The sequence below is a fragment of the Mesoplodon densirostris genome, chromosome 8 (genome assembly GCF_025265405.1).
Source record: "Mesoplodon densirostris isolate mMesDen1 chromosome 8, mMesDen1 primary haplotype, whole genome shotgun sequence".
NCBI classification, from domain to species: domain Eukaryota; kingdom Metazoa; phylum Chordata; class Mammalia; order Artiodactyla; family Ziphiidae; genus Mesoplodon; species Mesoplodon densirostris.
Window position 1 is genome coordinate 88,433,358 of NC_082668.1, and position 15,256 is coordinate 88,448,613.

A 15,256-nucleotide genomic window follows, 5' to 3' on the forward strand; every position below is an offset into this window, starting at 1 on the left:
GATTAACAGTAACTGAGTTGTTCTTACGCAAGGTCTATGGGCCTCTTCCTAGAGAAGGGCTTACCTATCAATAGAAGGAAATAGAATTATTCCTTGTCTATACTCTTAAGTGTCTTTTCAATAATTATGTTTAAGGCTGTTGGTCAAAATCCCTCTTTGGGGGGATTTTGGTGTCACTAGAGTCCCTTATTTGCCCTATCCTCATCATGCCCAGGCAGACTCTTATACTGCTCAAAGACCACCAATCTCCAGGCCTGCAGCCTAGAGATTGTTTAAGAAGCGTGTGAAAAATCTCACTTTCAGGTACAGGGCCTGCAGCTGTACAGGGTGTTTTAGTCATCTACTGCTGAGTAACTAATTACCCCTAAATTTAGTGGCTTAAAACAATAAACATTTATTATCTCATACCATTTCTGAGATTCAGGAAGCTGAGAGTGGCCTAGCTGGGTTGTCCTCAAGAGATTACAGTCAAGATGTTGGAGCTGTAATCATCCGAAGGCTTGACAGAGTCTGGAGAACCAATTTTCACATATCCATTGGTAGGAGGCCTCAGCTCCTTGCCACATGGACCTCTCCACAGAGCTTCTTGAGTATCTTACAACATGGCACTTAGCTTCCTCAGAATAAGCAATCCAAGAGAGATGCCAAGGAGAAAGCCACAATGCCTTTTATATCCTAATCTCAGGATGTCACACACCATTACTTCTACCTCATTTTATTCTTTGGAAATGAGTTACTATGTATGGCCCACACTCAAGAGGGAAAGGAATTAGGCTCTACCCTCTGAAGGGAGGAATATCAAATCTGTGTGGATATATTTTAAATCACCACCAGATGACACCTGGGTAGCACTTGGTAATACAATTAGTAGAGCATTCAAAAGAGTCTTGCCTCTTGGAACCTGCAATTCCCATTTCTTAGGGATTAAAAGAATTAAAGTTTGGTCTCTGCTCAAAGAGGAGAGTCATCCCAAATTTTGGGAGACCTTAAGACACATGGCCTACAAGGCACATCATGATCTGGCCCTTGCCTGTCTCTCCGATCTCATCTTTAACATTGCCCTCTTAGTCCTCTATATTACAGCCATCTTGTAGTTATTCAAATCCACCATATTCTGTCTCACCTGTGGGCCTTCACCCATGTTATTTCCTCCTCTGCTTAAAATAATTTTACATCCCTTACTCTTTGCATGGCTTATTCCTACTCTTCTTCAGAATTAAGTACAGGAGCTGATCTCTTCTGAAAAGCCTTCTCTAGACTGAATCAGTTGTCCATTTTATATTCTTCCATACACTCTGTATATATATTTCCCAAAATATTTACTATCATTGTCTAATTATTTGTTCCATATCTATACCCTCCTCCTCAGATTGTAAACTTCTTAAGGAAAAAGGACTATTGTATTCATCTTTGTATTCTCAGTGACTAGAATAGTGGATGGCAAACATTGTTCAATAAATGTCTGTAACAGTGAATGACGATTGAATGAATAAATAAATAGCCTCTCTTGAAATTTTGCTCCGGAATAAACTCTTATTATTCAAGAAAAGGGGAAAAAATCCTCTTCTTATCCTCCATTTTCTACCATATAGTCCTCTGTTTCCACTCAGGTTAATACCAGTGCTATGATTCCAATTTTACTTTTGTCTTAAAGAGGCTTTTTATTGGCTCATCACAATTCCTAACGATATTTTAAAGTAACATGCACTCTGAGTTGTATATAACTGATACATGCATCAACATTCAACAGAATACAACATGGTGATAATTTTGTAATTGAATTTTTTGTTTGTTTGGTTTGTTTTTTTACGTTTTGGCCATACCACGTGGCATTCAGGACCTTAGTTCCCCGACCAGGGGTCAAACCCGTGCCCCCTACAGTGGAAGCTCAGGGTCTTAACTGTTGGACCATCAAGGAAGTCCCTGAATGTTTCTTTTTTCTGTTTTTTTTTTTTTTAGATTTTAATGGCAGCTTTATTGAGATATAATTTTCACACCATAAAATGCACCCCTTAAAGTGTACAATTCAGTTGTTTTTAGAACATTTATAGATATTTTCAACCATCACCACTATCTAAATTTGAGAATCTTTTCATCATCCCAAAAAGAGACCCTGTATTACTCACCATTGTGCCCTCTTCCAGCTGCTAACAACCACTACTCTACTTTCTATGAATGTTTCTTAATAAAGTTAAGATGTAGGACTTCTGGAACCAAACTGGCAAACCAAGCTCACATGTCACATATCCTTCCCCTCCTAATTCCCCACAGTTCAACCAATGGAATGGGGAAAATTCTATACCACTACTAGAAACTAAAGCAAGGTCTTACCCACATACCTGAATTTTCAAGAAATTTTAGGGAAAAATAGGGCAGTTGAGAATGCAATGAGAATAAGTAACACTTGGCCACCATTTGCAAAGACAGAGCCTACTGTGAAGAGTAAGTAATGGAATTTATGCTGACCTCAGAGCCTAATGGAAAATCTCCTAGACTACACTGAAGATAATCCAAAGAAACAACTAAAACAAACCCTAAACCTGCCTGAACCTCCACCCTATTGCCAAAGACCACATGAAAGGGGATCCTGTGGTCCAAACACAGCCCACATACAAAGGCTGTAAGTGGGAGGATGTCCTGTAGGTTTTAACACTGGCCAGGTAGCTTGCTGACTATCAGGCTGCTACCTGTAATTACACCTGAGCGGCAACAGCCAATATAAGAAGAGAGATTTCTCAAGGGTGAATCACTGGTCAAATATTTGCCTCCCTCTGCCAACAGCTCTGTCCCCAACTTGCACTAACCCCACCAAAGAAAAAACTTACAATAAATCCAACATTTCCCTTCTCTTTTTACTAAGGGTTAAAAGAAATGAAGAATACATAATTTGGCAAAACATGTATCCTGTGAATTCATGTCTATGTCACTTAGATATTTGTGATTTTGACAAATAAATATATATACAAAAACCAAAACCTTTTTTTCATAGTAATGAAAAAAGACAGATTTGAGCACATAAAAATAAATATTTTCTAAATACTGAAAACCATGCAGAAAAGGTGACACAAATCCACGATATGTCATATATAAAAACCACTTATTAATCACTTTTTAATTAATCAATGATAAACATACATTTCAGTATGAAACAACTTACACAGAAGAACAAAGGAGTAACCAATTCATGATAACAAAACCCAAAACAAATGAACATTTACACATGAGAAAATGCACTGCCTTACTAGAAACTAAGAGAAATGTAAATTAAAAGATACCAGTTTTTGCACATTAAATCACAAAAAAAATACTATCCAGAATTGGTTATAATATAAAGAAAATTGTATCAGACATCATGAATGCATACTTAAAATCTTCTCAAAGGGCAATTTGGCAGTATCTCTCAAATGTAAATCCAAGTCCATTTCAAGAAATCTATCCTACATAAATACATCTTTGCACAAAAGACATATGCTCAAGGATGTTCACTGCAGCATTGTTAGAAATGGGGCAGGGGAGTGGAATCCAAATTTCCCTCAGTAATAATGTAGTTAAATAAATCATGGTACATGTTTAGTATACAATATGATTTTTTTTTTTTTTTGCGGTACGCGGGCCTCTCACTGTTGTGGCCTCTCCCGTTGCGGAGCACAGGCTCCGGATGCGCAGGCTCAGCGGCTATGGCTCACGGGCCTAGCCGCTCCATAGCAGGTGGGATCTTCCCGGACCGGGGCACAAACCCATGTCCCCTGCATCGGCAGGCGGACTCTCAACCACTGCGCCACCAGGGAAGCCCTACAATATGATTATTTTAAAAGATGTGACAGATCCATATTTTCTGGCATAAAAAATGTTCAAGGTATACTGTTGAATGAAAAAATAAAGTCACAGAAAAATATATAACATCCATGTTAAAAAATATATACACACTTAAATATGTCCTGAATATAAGTATCAGTAACTGCAATAAAACAGCCTGAAGTGATAGCTATAAAACTTTTAGGGACTGCCCTGGCAGCACAGTGGTTAAGAATCTGCCTGCCAATGCAGGGGACACGAGTTCGAGCCCTAGTCCGGGAAGATCCCACATGCCGCAGACCAACTAAGCCCGTGCACCACAACTACTGAGCCTGTGCTCTAGAGCCCGCGAGCCACAACTACTGAAGTCCGCGCGCCTAGGGCCCGTGCTCTGCAACAAGAGAAGCCGTTGCAATGAGAAGCCCGTGCACCGCAGCGAAGAGTAGCCCCTGCGTGCCGCAACTAGAGAAAGCCCGTGTGCTACAAAGACCCAACGCGGCCCAAAAAAAAACAGAAAAACTTTTAACAATAGCTATTTTTGAAGAGTTAAATGGGACTTAAAGAGACAAACATTGAATAGAGTGGAAATAAAAAGAGCTTCTAAATTTTACTCCAAATTTTGCTGTATTGCTTGAATTTTAAACAATAAGCATATATTCATTTATTATTGGTAACATTTTTTAAAAATTTTTGAAGAGGAGATGAACGTACACTCAACTGTTAACCGTGCCTAATCTGGATCGCAGCATTTCTCGTGATTTTTCATTTATATTTTATTTTGTTTAATTATATTTTTAATTCTATAATGATCATGAATTGATGATGTAATGTTTAATTATGAAAATATTTTTTTCTGTAAAAATGGTAAAACTGTCCACCAGAGTATAATTTAATTTTTGGATTCATTTATATAATGTATATACATTTAAACTACAGTATGAAGAAACTGGTCTCACAGTGGAGAAACACGGTAGCTGATGGACAAGGAAGAGACTTTTCACTAAATCCCCTCTGTGCCTTTTCCTATTTGCATGCGTCAGTTACTCAGAAAAGTAAAATAACACACAAATACACCCCCCCATATATACACTACTAGCTACTTTTCAAAAAAGATCAGGTTTGATTTCTATTTACCAACATGGAAAGAATTCATTACATACTGGCAAGTGAAAAAAATATTTGAAAAAATAATACTGTCGATCCAATTTTATTTTATAAAATGTGAGTACACATGCTCAGAAAAAAAAGTCTGTATCAGTGGATCAATGACTGCCACGGGCTGAGGGCAGGGGATAGAATTTCATGCAAAGGGGCACGAGAGAACTTTCTGGGGCGATCAAGTGTTCTGTATCTTGATTTGGGGGTGGTTATACAGCAATATGCTTTTTATTTTTATTTTTTAATATCTTTATTAGAGTATAATTGCTTTACAATGTTGTATTAGTTTCTGTTGTACAACAAAGTGAATCAGCTATAGCAATATGCTTTTTAAAAGCTGAATTTTTTTTTTTTTTTTTTTTTGCGGTACGCGGGCCTCTCACTGTTGTGGCCTCTCCCATTGCGGAGCACAGGCTCTGGACGTGCAGGCTCAGCGGCCATAGCTCACGGGCCTAGCTGCTCCGCGGCATGTGGGATCTTCCCGGACTGGGGCACGAACCCGTGTCCCCTGCATCGGCAGGTGGACTCTCAACCACTGCGCCACCAGGGAAGCCCCAAAGGTGAATTTTCTTAAATGTAAATTATATCTCAATGAATGTGACCCTCTCCACCACTAACACCAAAAAGAAGTCTGTATGGCTACATACCAAAACAATAACAAATTACTGTGTTGGATTAGGTTATTGTTCAAAATGACTCTCTCACTCCCACTTCCATGGGAGTCCACTCCTCTGTCCCACTGACGTCAGCATGGTTACATGACTTGCTTTAGACTCACGGTGGGCCAACTGTATTTCCTTGCCCTTTGACTTTGAGTTTCGCCATGTGCTTGCAAGCGTAGGCTCAATCTCTTGCATCTGTCAATATCATGAGAAAAGTTTTCCCCAGGTGCTTGCTGTCCCTTCATCCTGGACCTCAGAATGAGGCCCCCATGGAGCAGGATCAGAGCCTTTCTCACAGTTACAAGCAAACACAGCCAGTCCTACAGTTTGAAGACAAGCTACCCAGCCAGGCCCAAACAACCCACAGATACATGAGAAATAAATGTTTACTGCTGAATGTCACTACACTGTGTAGTGGTTTGTTATGCAACATTATTATAACAATAGTAACCAATATATTATCTCTGGGTAAGGTGGTAATAGTGATTTTAACCTCTTTCTTTTTATTTTTTCTACTTACTAGGTATATTAGCATATATTACTTTTATAATCAGAAAAAAAAGCTATATCCATTATGAGAAAAAGAGGAAAGTACAAAAAAGGTAATATATGTATACATACTGTTTTAAATGATCTTTGCCAAGAGCCACTCTATCTCTGCGTTGTTTTTCTGCCTTTTCTTGTTCTTCTTTAAAAGCTCTTTCAATGTTGAGTTTCACTTGTTCCTCCCATTTTTTATCTGATTTTATTTTACTCTTTTGGAATTCAATCTGTGCATCACGTTCTTTCAAAACTCTACTATGAAGAAGTCCTGACTACAAAAAAAATTGCAATATTTTAAGAAAATAAAGTCTAATTATGTATAGATATGTTAAATATATATATATATATATATATATAAATACAAGAAAACCCAAGTAGTACATGAAAGTTTTTCACGCTTTCTGTCTGGTAAAATTGATATTGCTTTGCATATTCAATGGCCTTTTTCCTTTCTCCTTGTTTGTGTATTGCTTCTTCCACATCAAGAATTTGTCTTTCTGCCTCTATTTCTTTATCACGTTTCTTTTTGGCTTCAAGTTTCTGTTCTTTCATCCCCTACAAAAAGACAAAAGCAGTAGCCTGTTTTCTTTTTTCAACTTAACTTTACAAAATTAAACATATAATATGATAATTTGAGCTTTCCTTATGAGTCTTTATTGTATTTGCATATATCACTAACAAATATGAGGTTACACTTATGAGCTAATTTTTAATTGAATTTTTTAGGTAGTTAACACATTTACATGGTTCAAAATCCATAATATTAAAAAAGTATATGGGGACTTCCCTGGTGGTCCAGTGGTTAAGACTTCATGCTTCCAATGCAGGGGGCGTGGGTTCGATCCCTGGTCAGGGAACTAGGATCCCACACGCCGCATGGTGCAGCCAAAAAACCAAAAAATATATATATATATATAATATATATAATATATATATATACATATAATATATATATACATATATAATATATATGTATATATATATATTACAAAAGTATTTAGTGGAACTCTCCCTCAAATCCTAACTTCCATCTGCAGTCTCTAAGATAACCACTATTAGTTTCTTGCATTTACTTCCATAGTTCCTTTCTATATTTAAGTAACAAATATATATATGTATATTACTACTTGTGTTCCTTTAAAAAATCAACAATGCATATTTTACATGTTCTTCTACACCCCTGAGGAGGTAGCCAATGTCCCATGTCAGAAGAAGTCTTTTTCTCCTTTATGGGTCACACTTCCTATGTCTTAAGAAAATCCTACTTACCCTGAATTCTTGAAGATATCCTATGATTTATTTTTAAAGTTCTACTGTTTCACTTTTCACATTTAGGTCTAAAATCCAGCTGAAATTCACTTTTGTATATTCTGTACCATAGGGATAAAATTTCACCTTGTCCATATGCCAATTTATCTTAGTATCTGTTATTGAATTCCCATCTTTTCCCTTCTGATTTGCAATGACATTTCTAGCATATGTCAAGTTCCCATATATAACACAGGATTGCTTCTAGGCTCTCTCTGATGATGTATCATTTTGCCAATCTCTGTGCCTATAGTACAGTTTTTATTATTATATTTCCACTACGTTTACTACATTTCTTTTTCTTCTTTAACACCCATGGAGGTGTAAAGTATTAGGTATACTGTGGTACTTCTGGAAGAAAAAAAAACAGGGGGTATATTCCACTCCCCATCTATTTATAGACCATGGGCTTTTCTAAAATCAAGTTTTTTAGAGTATAAATTACATATGCTTTTAGTGTACAGTTTTACAAATGCATAAAGTCACTTATAGAACAGTTCCATCCTCCCAAAAAACTCCCTCATGCCCTGTTAGAGTCAACTACCCGCACCCCCTGGCAACCACTGATCTGTTTTCTTTCTCTATAGGTTTTGCCTTTTTCAGAATATCATATATTATATTGCATATATTACATATATGATATCAGTCATAATATAATTCTTCCCTCTTCTAGAAAAAAAAGAATAAATTATGAACACTATTTCTAAAGTAAGGTAACACAAGCTTTCTGTGTCCCCTCCCAAAGATAAATAATGTACATTGCAACAAAGTAAGGAAATATGCAACGTTGAAAAAAATAAAAGGTGAGAACTCTCTGAACAGATATTATGCTTCCACATAGTTTAAAAAATTCTACTAGAAAATAGGAGAAAATCCTGCCTTATAGTTCCTCAAATGATATAGGAAAGTGTAGTGGGAGATGAGAACACCTTTTCTCAGCATTTTCCTCCAGGTGAGACAGTAAAAGGAGTTAGAGGATACCTCCCCACTTTGAAGTAGTTTCCCACTCATGTACATGGAACTGCAGGTTAGAGGTACAATAAACTGCAGGTTATTGTACCTCTTAGGTAGAGAATCTTACAGAAGCACAAAGAAGGGCACAGCAAAGACATATGTAGTTCTAGAAAAAGATAGGAAGAGAGACAAATCAAAGGCAGATGAAAAGAAGCTGCCTTGATTCCTCAAGAAGCTCCTTGGTTCCTCAGTTTCAAATCCTGTGTTTTTGTGCAATCCTCCATCAACAATAACCAGCATTACCCTGATACCCAAACCAGACAAAGACATTTCAAGAAAACTACAGACCATATCCCCCATGAACATGGCTGCAAAAATTAACATTTTAACAAACTGAATCCATCAAAAAGATAATATGTCATGACCAGCAGACGTTTATCCCAGGAATGCAAGCTTGGTTCAATATTTGAAAATAATGAATGAAATATACCATACAACAAAATGAAAAAGTAAAACTTCATGATTACCTCAATAGATATAAGCAAAAGAAAAGCACTTCAAAAATCTAACATCCATTCCTGTACAATAAGTCAAAAAGAAAAAGAAAAAAAATAAAGAACTAAAAGGCACCCAGACTGGAAAGAAGGAAGTAAAATTTGTAAAACTGTCTTTACCTTTTTTTTTTTCGGCTGTGCTCTGCGGCATGAGAGATCTTAGTTCCCTGACCAGGGATGGAACCCATGCCCCCTGCAGTGGAAGCATGGAGTCTCAACCACTGAACCGCCAGAGAAGTCCCTGTCTTTACTTTCTGACATCATGATTGTCTATGTAGAAAATCTGATGGAATCTATAAAAAAGCTACTAGAACTAATAAGTGAGGTTAGCAGTGTTGCAAGATACAAGATCAACATAGAAAAAATTAACTGTATTTCTATAGCTAACAATGAATAACAAATTGAAGTGTTAAAAAAATCATAATACATAAAAATAGTAATTACTTAGGGATAAATATGAATAAGACTTATACCCTAAAAACTATAAAATATTGCTGACATAAATTAAATAAGACCTATGCAAATGGAAGAAAAACACTGTGTTCATGGGTCAGAAGACTCAATACTGTCAAAATGTAAATTCTCTCCAAACTGATCTAGAAATTCAACACAATCCCAAACAAAATCCCAGCTGGCTTTTTTGTAGAAATTGACAAGCTGATTCCAAAATTCATGTAGAAGCGCAAAGGACCTAGAATAGCCAGAACAACTTTGAAAAAGAACAAAGTTGGAGGACTAATATTATCTGATTTCAAGACTTATTATTAAAGCTACAATTCTCAGATTAGTGTGTTATTGAAATAAAGATAGATGAATAGATCAATGGAACAGCAGAGTCCAGAAATTCCCCCTGCACATATATGGACAATCAGATTTTCAACAAATGTGCAAAGGCAATTCAGTGGGGGAAAGAACAGTCTTTTCAACAAACTATGCTGAAACAATTGGATATTCATATGCAAAAAAATAAACATCAATCCATACCTCACTTCTAAATATAGATCATATATATATATATATATATATATATATATATATATATATATATATATATTAAAAGACCTAAAACTTTAAACTTAAACACATAAGAAAATCTTTGTGATCTTGAGTTAGGCAAAAATTTCTTAGGTAACTCACTAAAAGGATGATCCATACAAGAAAAATTGATAAACTGGACTTCATTAAAATTAAAAACTCGGGCTTCCCTGGTGGCACAGTGTTGAGAGTCCGCCTGCCAATGCAGGGGACACAGGTTCGCGCCCCGGTCTGGGAAGATCCCACATGCCACGGAGTGGCTGGGCCCGTGAGCCATGGCTGCTGAGCCTGCGCGTCCGGCGCCTGTGCTTCGCAACGGGAGAGGCCACAACAATGAGAGGCCCACATACCGCAAAAAAAAAAAATTAAAAACTCTGCTCTTAGAAAGACACTGTAATGGAATATAAAGCCAAGCCATGAACTGGGAGAAAATATTTTCAAATCAAATATCTAATAAAGGACTTATATTCAGAATATATTTTAAAAGTTCTCTAAACTCAGTAAGAAGACAAACCCAGCAAAATATCTGGACACTTTACCAAAGAAGATATACAGATAGAAAATGAGTCCATGAAAAGATGTTCAACATCATTGTAATTAGAGAAATTAAAATTATAATGAGATACTACTTCACACCTATTAGAAAGTCTATAGTTAAAAAGACTGAACATAGCAATTTGGCAAATATGTGGAGGAAACACATATTAGAACTATGTGTTCTAATATGAATTAGAACTATCATACACCGCTGGAGGGAATGTAAAATTACGACTACTTTGGGAAACAGCTTGGAAGTTAGATGTTACAAAATTAAATGTACAGCTATCATATGATTCTACACCAAGATATTTACCCAAAAGAAATGAAAGCATATGTCCATACATAGACTTATACACAAATGTTCATAAGCAGTTTTATGTATAATAACCAAAAATTGGAAACAGCTCAAATGTCAATATTTGCTTGATGTCAAACTATCAACAACTGAGCAGAAAAACAAATTGTGATATATCCATATAATGGAATACCACTCAGCAATAAAGATGAATGAATAATTGATACAAAAACATGAAAGAATTTCAAAATAATTGTGCTGAGTGAAATTTATAATAGACAGCAGATCAGTGGTTGTCTGGAGACACCGGAGGGGGCATGGGGAGGAGGGAGAGGGAGTAAAATGGGTTATGAGGGAACTTTTTTGTGGTGATGCATATATTCATTATCTTTATTATAATAATGGTTTCAGGGCTATATAAATATGTCAAATCTTAAATTGTACACTTTAAATATGTCCAGGTTATTGTATGTCACTTATACCTAAATAAAGCTGTTGAAAATGTGTTTCAATGCATTTTAATGATATTTTCTATGTTAAAAATATTTATAAAAGAGCACTAAGAAACAAGAGTAAGTCTTCAGTGCACATGTACTCCTGGGTGGTTAATACTTACTGCATATGTATTAGTCCAATGTTTTACCACTTCTTGGGATCGGAAATGCATTTCTTTCTTTGCCTTTCTTTCTGCACGAAGGTGTGCTGCTTCTCTTGTCAAACTGTCAAGGCTGTCTTGAATCCTTTCCCACTCATTGTGTGGAATTATGGTGACCTGCTGGAGATCTACTTTGCTAGGCAGAAGAGGTGGATAGAGGACTTGATCTTCTTCACAGTTCTTTACTTCTAATAAATTTTTTTAAATGAGTATTAAAAACTTTCAAGAAGAGTTTGATATTTTTTCTCACACATTTCTATATTGGCATGATATCTGGAAGTTGTTTCAAAGAATAATTTTATTCTTGTTATCTTAAGAACAGCTGGGACTAAGTGGAAAGTATACAAGACCTTGAAATCAGAAGACATAGATTTGAGTCCTTGCTTAGTCAATTCCTTACTGTGTAAACTTGGGCAAGTCATTTAACTTCTTGGAGTCTCAGTATCAACATCTTTAAAGTTGAGATCAATAATACCTACCCCAACAGGTTGTTATAAAAGCATTTTCAAAGTTAATCAAGCAGCAGTTTATAAGTGGATAACTTTGGGGAACGTTCATCTTTGGGGGTTGTAGACATTGCGCTTGTCTACTCTATACAACCCCTTCCTAACTGAGTAGCAGCAATGTAATTTGGAGAACTGACTACAGTCTCAGTCCTGGGGTGGGCCTCATTAATTTAAGAATACTTGCATCTCCCTTGACAATAATTATTCCTGTAGCAAGAAAATAAATAGGAGAAGAGTTATGAGACTTTTAGAAAAGTTCTTGCTGGTACTTCTGGGAGAGACATCTGAGAGTGACTCTCAGGCTAGATACGAACGAGGAAGCAGGAAGGCCAGACAAGCAGCCATCCTATGACCAAAAGAGGAAGCAGCCTTAGGATGAAGCTGTTAACTGTGAAACACAAAGAAGAAACAAAGGAAGACCCTGAAGACCCTGCACCTAGAGCCCGTGCTCCGCAACAAGAAAAGCCACCGCAGTGAGAAGCCCACGCACTGCAATGAAGAGTGGCCCCAGCTCACCACAACTAGACAAAGCCCACATGCAGCAACAAAGACCCAACACAGCCAAAAATAAATTAATAAATTTATGAAAAAAAATATGCTTTTCTTTCTCTGACCCAATTAGAGTCATTCTAATTCTTTAAGATGTGAAATAAAATGGAGACAATTTAATTTTCCAAAATACTAAAGGGGCTGGGTAGACCAAATAGCCCATACTGGCAGGAGCTGCTCCTTACAAAGTATACAGTGGTGAGCAAGCTTTGGCAGCAGTGGCAGGAAAACAAGATGCCAAAAAGCTGTGTAGTGAACAATGTGGTCCCTCATGACACCTCAATCTTCTGTAGAGTAACTACATTCATGAGATATTTTATTCAAGAACTTTTCATGAACTCTGATACAGGAGGAGAACCAAGAGAACAACCACAAAAGCAGCAGAAAAAATAGGACAATCCATGGAAAGTTTGGGAAAGGCTTTTTACTATCTCAGGTAACAAAAGTTGGGCCAAGTTCCCTTATATCTTTTTTTTAAATAAATATGTTTATTTTTTATTTTTATTTTTGGCTGTGTTGGGTCTTCGTTGCTGCACATGGGCTTTCTCTAGCTATGGCGAGTGGGGGCTACTCTTCGTTGTGGTGTGCGGGCTTCTCATTGTGGTGGCTTCTCTTGTTGAGGAGCACAGACTCCAGGCACGCGGGCTTCAGTAGTTGTGGCCCGTGGGCTCAGTAGTTGTGGCGCACGGGCTTAGCTGCTCTGCGGCATGTGGGGTCTTCTGGACCAGGACTCAAACCCATGTCCCCTGCATTGGCAGGCGGATTCTTAAGCACTGCGCCACCAGGGAAGTCCCAGTTCCCTCATATCTTTGAGGATCAGGAAAGCCCTGATTGACCTCTGAGCTATGAATGATTTCACATTTCCATGCTTTAATCCACTGGGTTGATGCAGAGTTCAGTTCTCAGAGGGCAGTCTTATTTCCATGATTCCTACCTCACAGAGACTTTCACACAATGCTAGTAATGGCTGTTGGAGAAGTGAAGCAATTAAAACTTTTTAAAATTGCCACCGATTGTTTTAACAAACATAACTGGCGAGCTCTGAATCAGGTCAAATAAAGACAAGCCTTGTGAGTGGGTCTTTCCAAGGAACTGCCAGACAGGTCAAATAATAAGTTTCCAAGGAACTGCCAGACAGCTCAAATAATAAGTTATCTGGGAAATGGGCTTTGGAAGGGGTTCAGCGCTATTTTGCTCCCTCCACAGGCTGCTAAACCACTGGATTTCACTGTGATTGCAGTGGTTTTCTAGACTACCATAGGACAGGGAGAAAGAAGGGGACTAGAACAAGTTAAGATGCAAAAAACCTCATTGTTCTTACCAAGATTCAGTTATTTGTCTTGATAAACACTCTCCAATTGTTGCAAACTTTTGGTTTCCTGAGTTCTCAAAAATGGATTTTGAGGGCTTCCCTGGTGGCGCAGTGGTTGAGAGTCCGCCTGCTGATGCAGGGGACACGGGTTCGTGCCCCGGTCCAGGAAGATCCCACATGCCGCGGAGCGGCTGGGCCCGTGAGCCATGGCCGCTGAGCCTGCGCGTCCGGAGCCTGTGCTCCGCAACGGGAGAGGCCACAGCAGTGAGAGGCCCGCGTACCACAAAAAAAAAAAAAAAATGGATTTTGACAATTTTTGCCGTTGTTCTTTTTGATTTAATGCAGCACTTTATATATAGGAAAGTGAATATGTGAGCATAGTTTTGTTTTTTCAATACATGCCACATGGGTACTGTCTCTCTCCTACATGTCATGACCCTCTGCTACTACCTCTTAAGCCCTCCACAGCATAAATATCCACTAGTGTCCACTGGTGGGAGACTGGCTGGCTCTCACTCAGCATTTGGCACAAGGGACTCTATTGCTACAGAAGCTCAGGCGATGACATGAAGATAGTCCAAGTTCCCAAGGTTCTGTCACCATGAGAACATTAATTGGGAATTTACAATCTTAAGAAACTAAAATCAATGGAATTAATAAAGAGATCTTTAAATGTCTCACTAGGCTACTTCTATTACAAAATCAAATTTTTATAAAAGGTCATGTGAATTACAATACCTTAAGTAGCATTATTTTCACACTCTATCAAAGTATACGCCTTAGGATAAGACCTTACTTTCATTTTACAGTTGAAGAAATTGAGATTTTCCTTCAGACACTTTCCTAAGAGTACTCAGTAGGTTCACAGCAGAGCCAAGACTCTAATGAGGTCACTGATATTTCCAAAATACATTCCGATTCACTCAGTGAATAACAAAGCTTAAGTGCGAGAAACTTCAGCAAACACCAGACTCTTGGAGCTGCAACGGCACAGCTTGAGTATCGGGCCAGCTGGTCAACTGGGAGGCTCTGACTTCTTTTTCTCTACCCTTATTTCTGTATACTTCCCCCACCTACCCATTCATCCAAGGGCAAAACTGTCTAATTTACACAGAGCCCGACGATGCCCACGGTGCTGTTTTTGACTTGGTGGAGCCCGTTTCAGAGGAAAGGCACGCTCGCCTCTCACTCCATGCCTGGAGACCAGAAACAATCCCTGTGGTGGGATGGACCAGTTTAGCTCACCCGTGCTTTCCTCTGCCCGTCCACAGCGCCTTCCGAGCCGCACCAGCATCTCTGAGGTACCCATGGCGCTCTCAGACTTGGAAAGGCGATTCCGACGCGGAAGTTTCCGCGGACTCCAGGCAAGTTTTAGCCAAACCGCGAAGTT

At 38.1% G+C, this 15,256-nt stretch overlaps 1 protein-coding gene across 1 annotated transcript in view; it reads right to left on the bottom strand.

Annotated features, from left to right (window-relative positions):
• The window catches only part of CFAP210 (cilia and flagella associated protein 210), a 34,009-nt gene extending 18,813 nt beyond the window's left edge, over positions 1–15,196 (bottom strand). Inside the window, exons 1-4 of the mRNA XM_060106894.1 lie at positions 15,112–15,196; positions 11,461–11,687; positions 6,540–6,713; positions 6,237–6,430 (exon numbers count right to left, since the gene is read on the bottom strand). Coding sequence (XP_059962877.1) covers positions 6,237–6,430; positions 6,540–6,713; positions 11,461–11,687; positions 15,112–15,175 — 659 coding nt within the window. The 5' untranslated portion in view covers positions 15,176–15,196. The remainder of the gene's footprint in view (positions 1–6,236; positions 6,431–6,539; positions 6,714–11,460; positions 11,688–15,111) is intronic.
• Between the last annotated feature and the right edge of the window lie 60 nt (positions 15,197–15,256).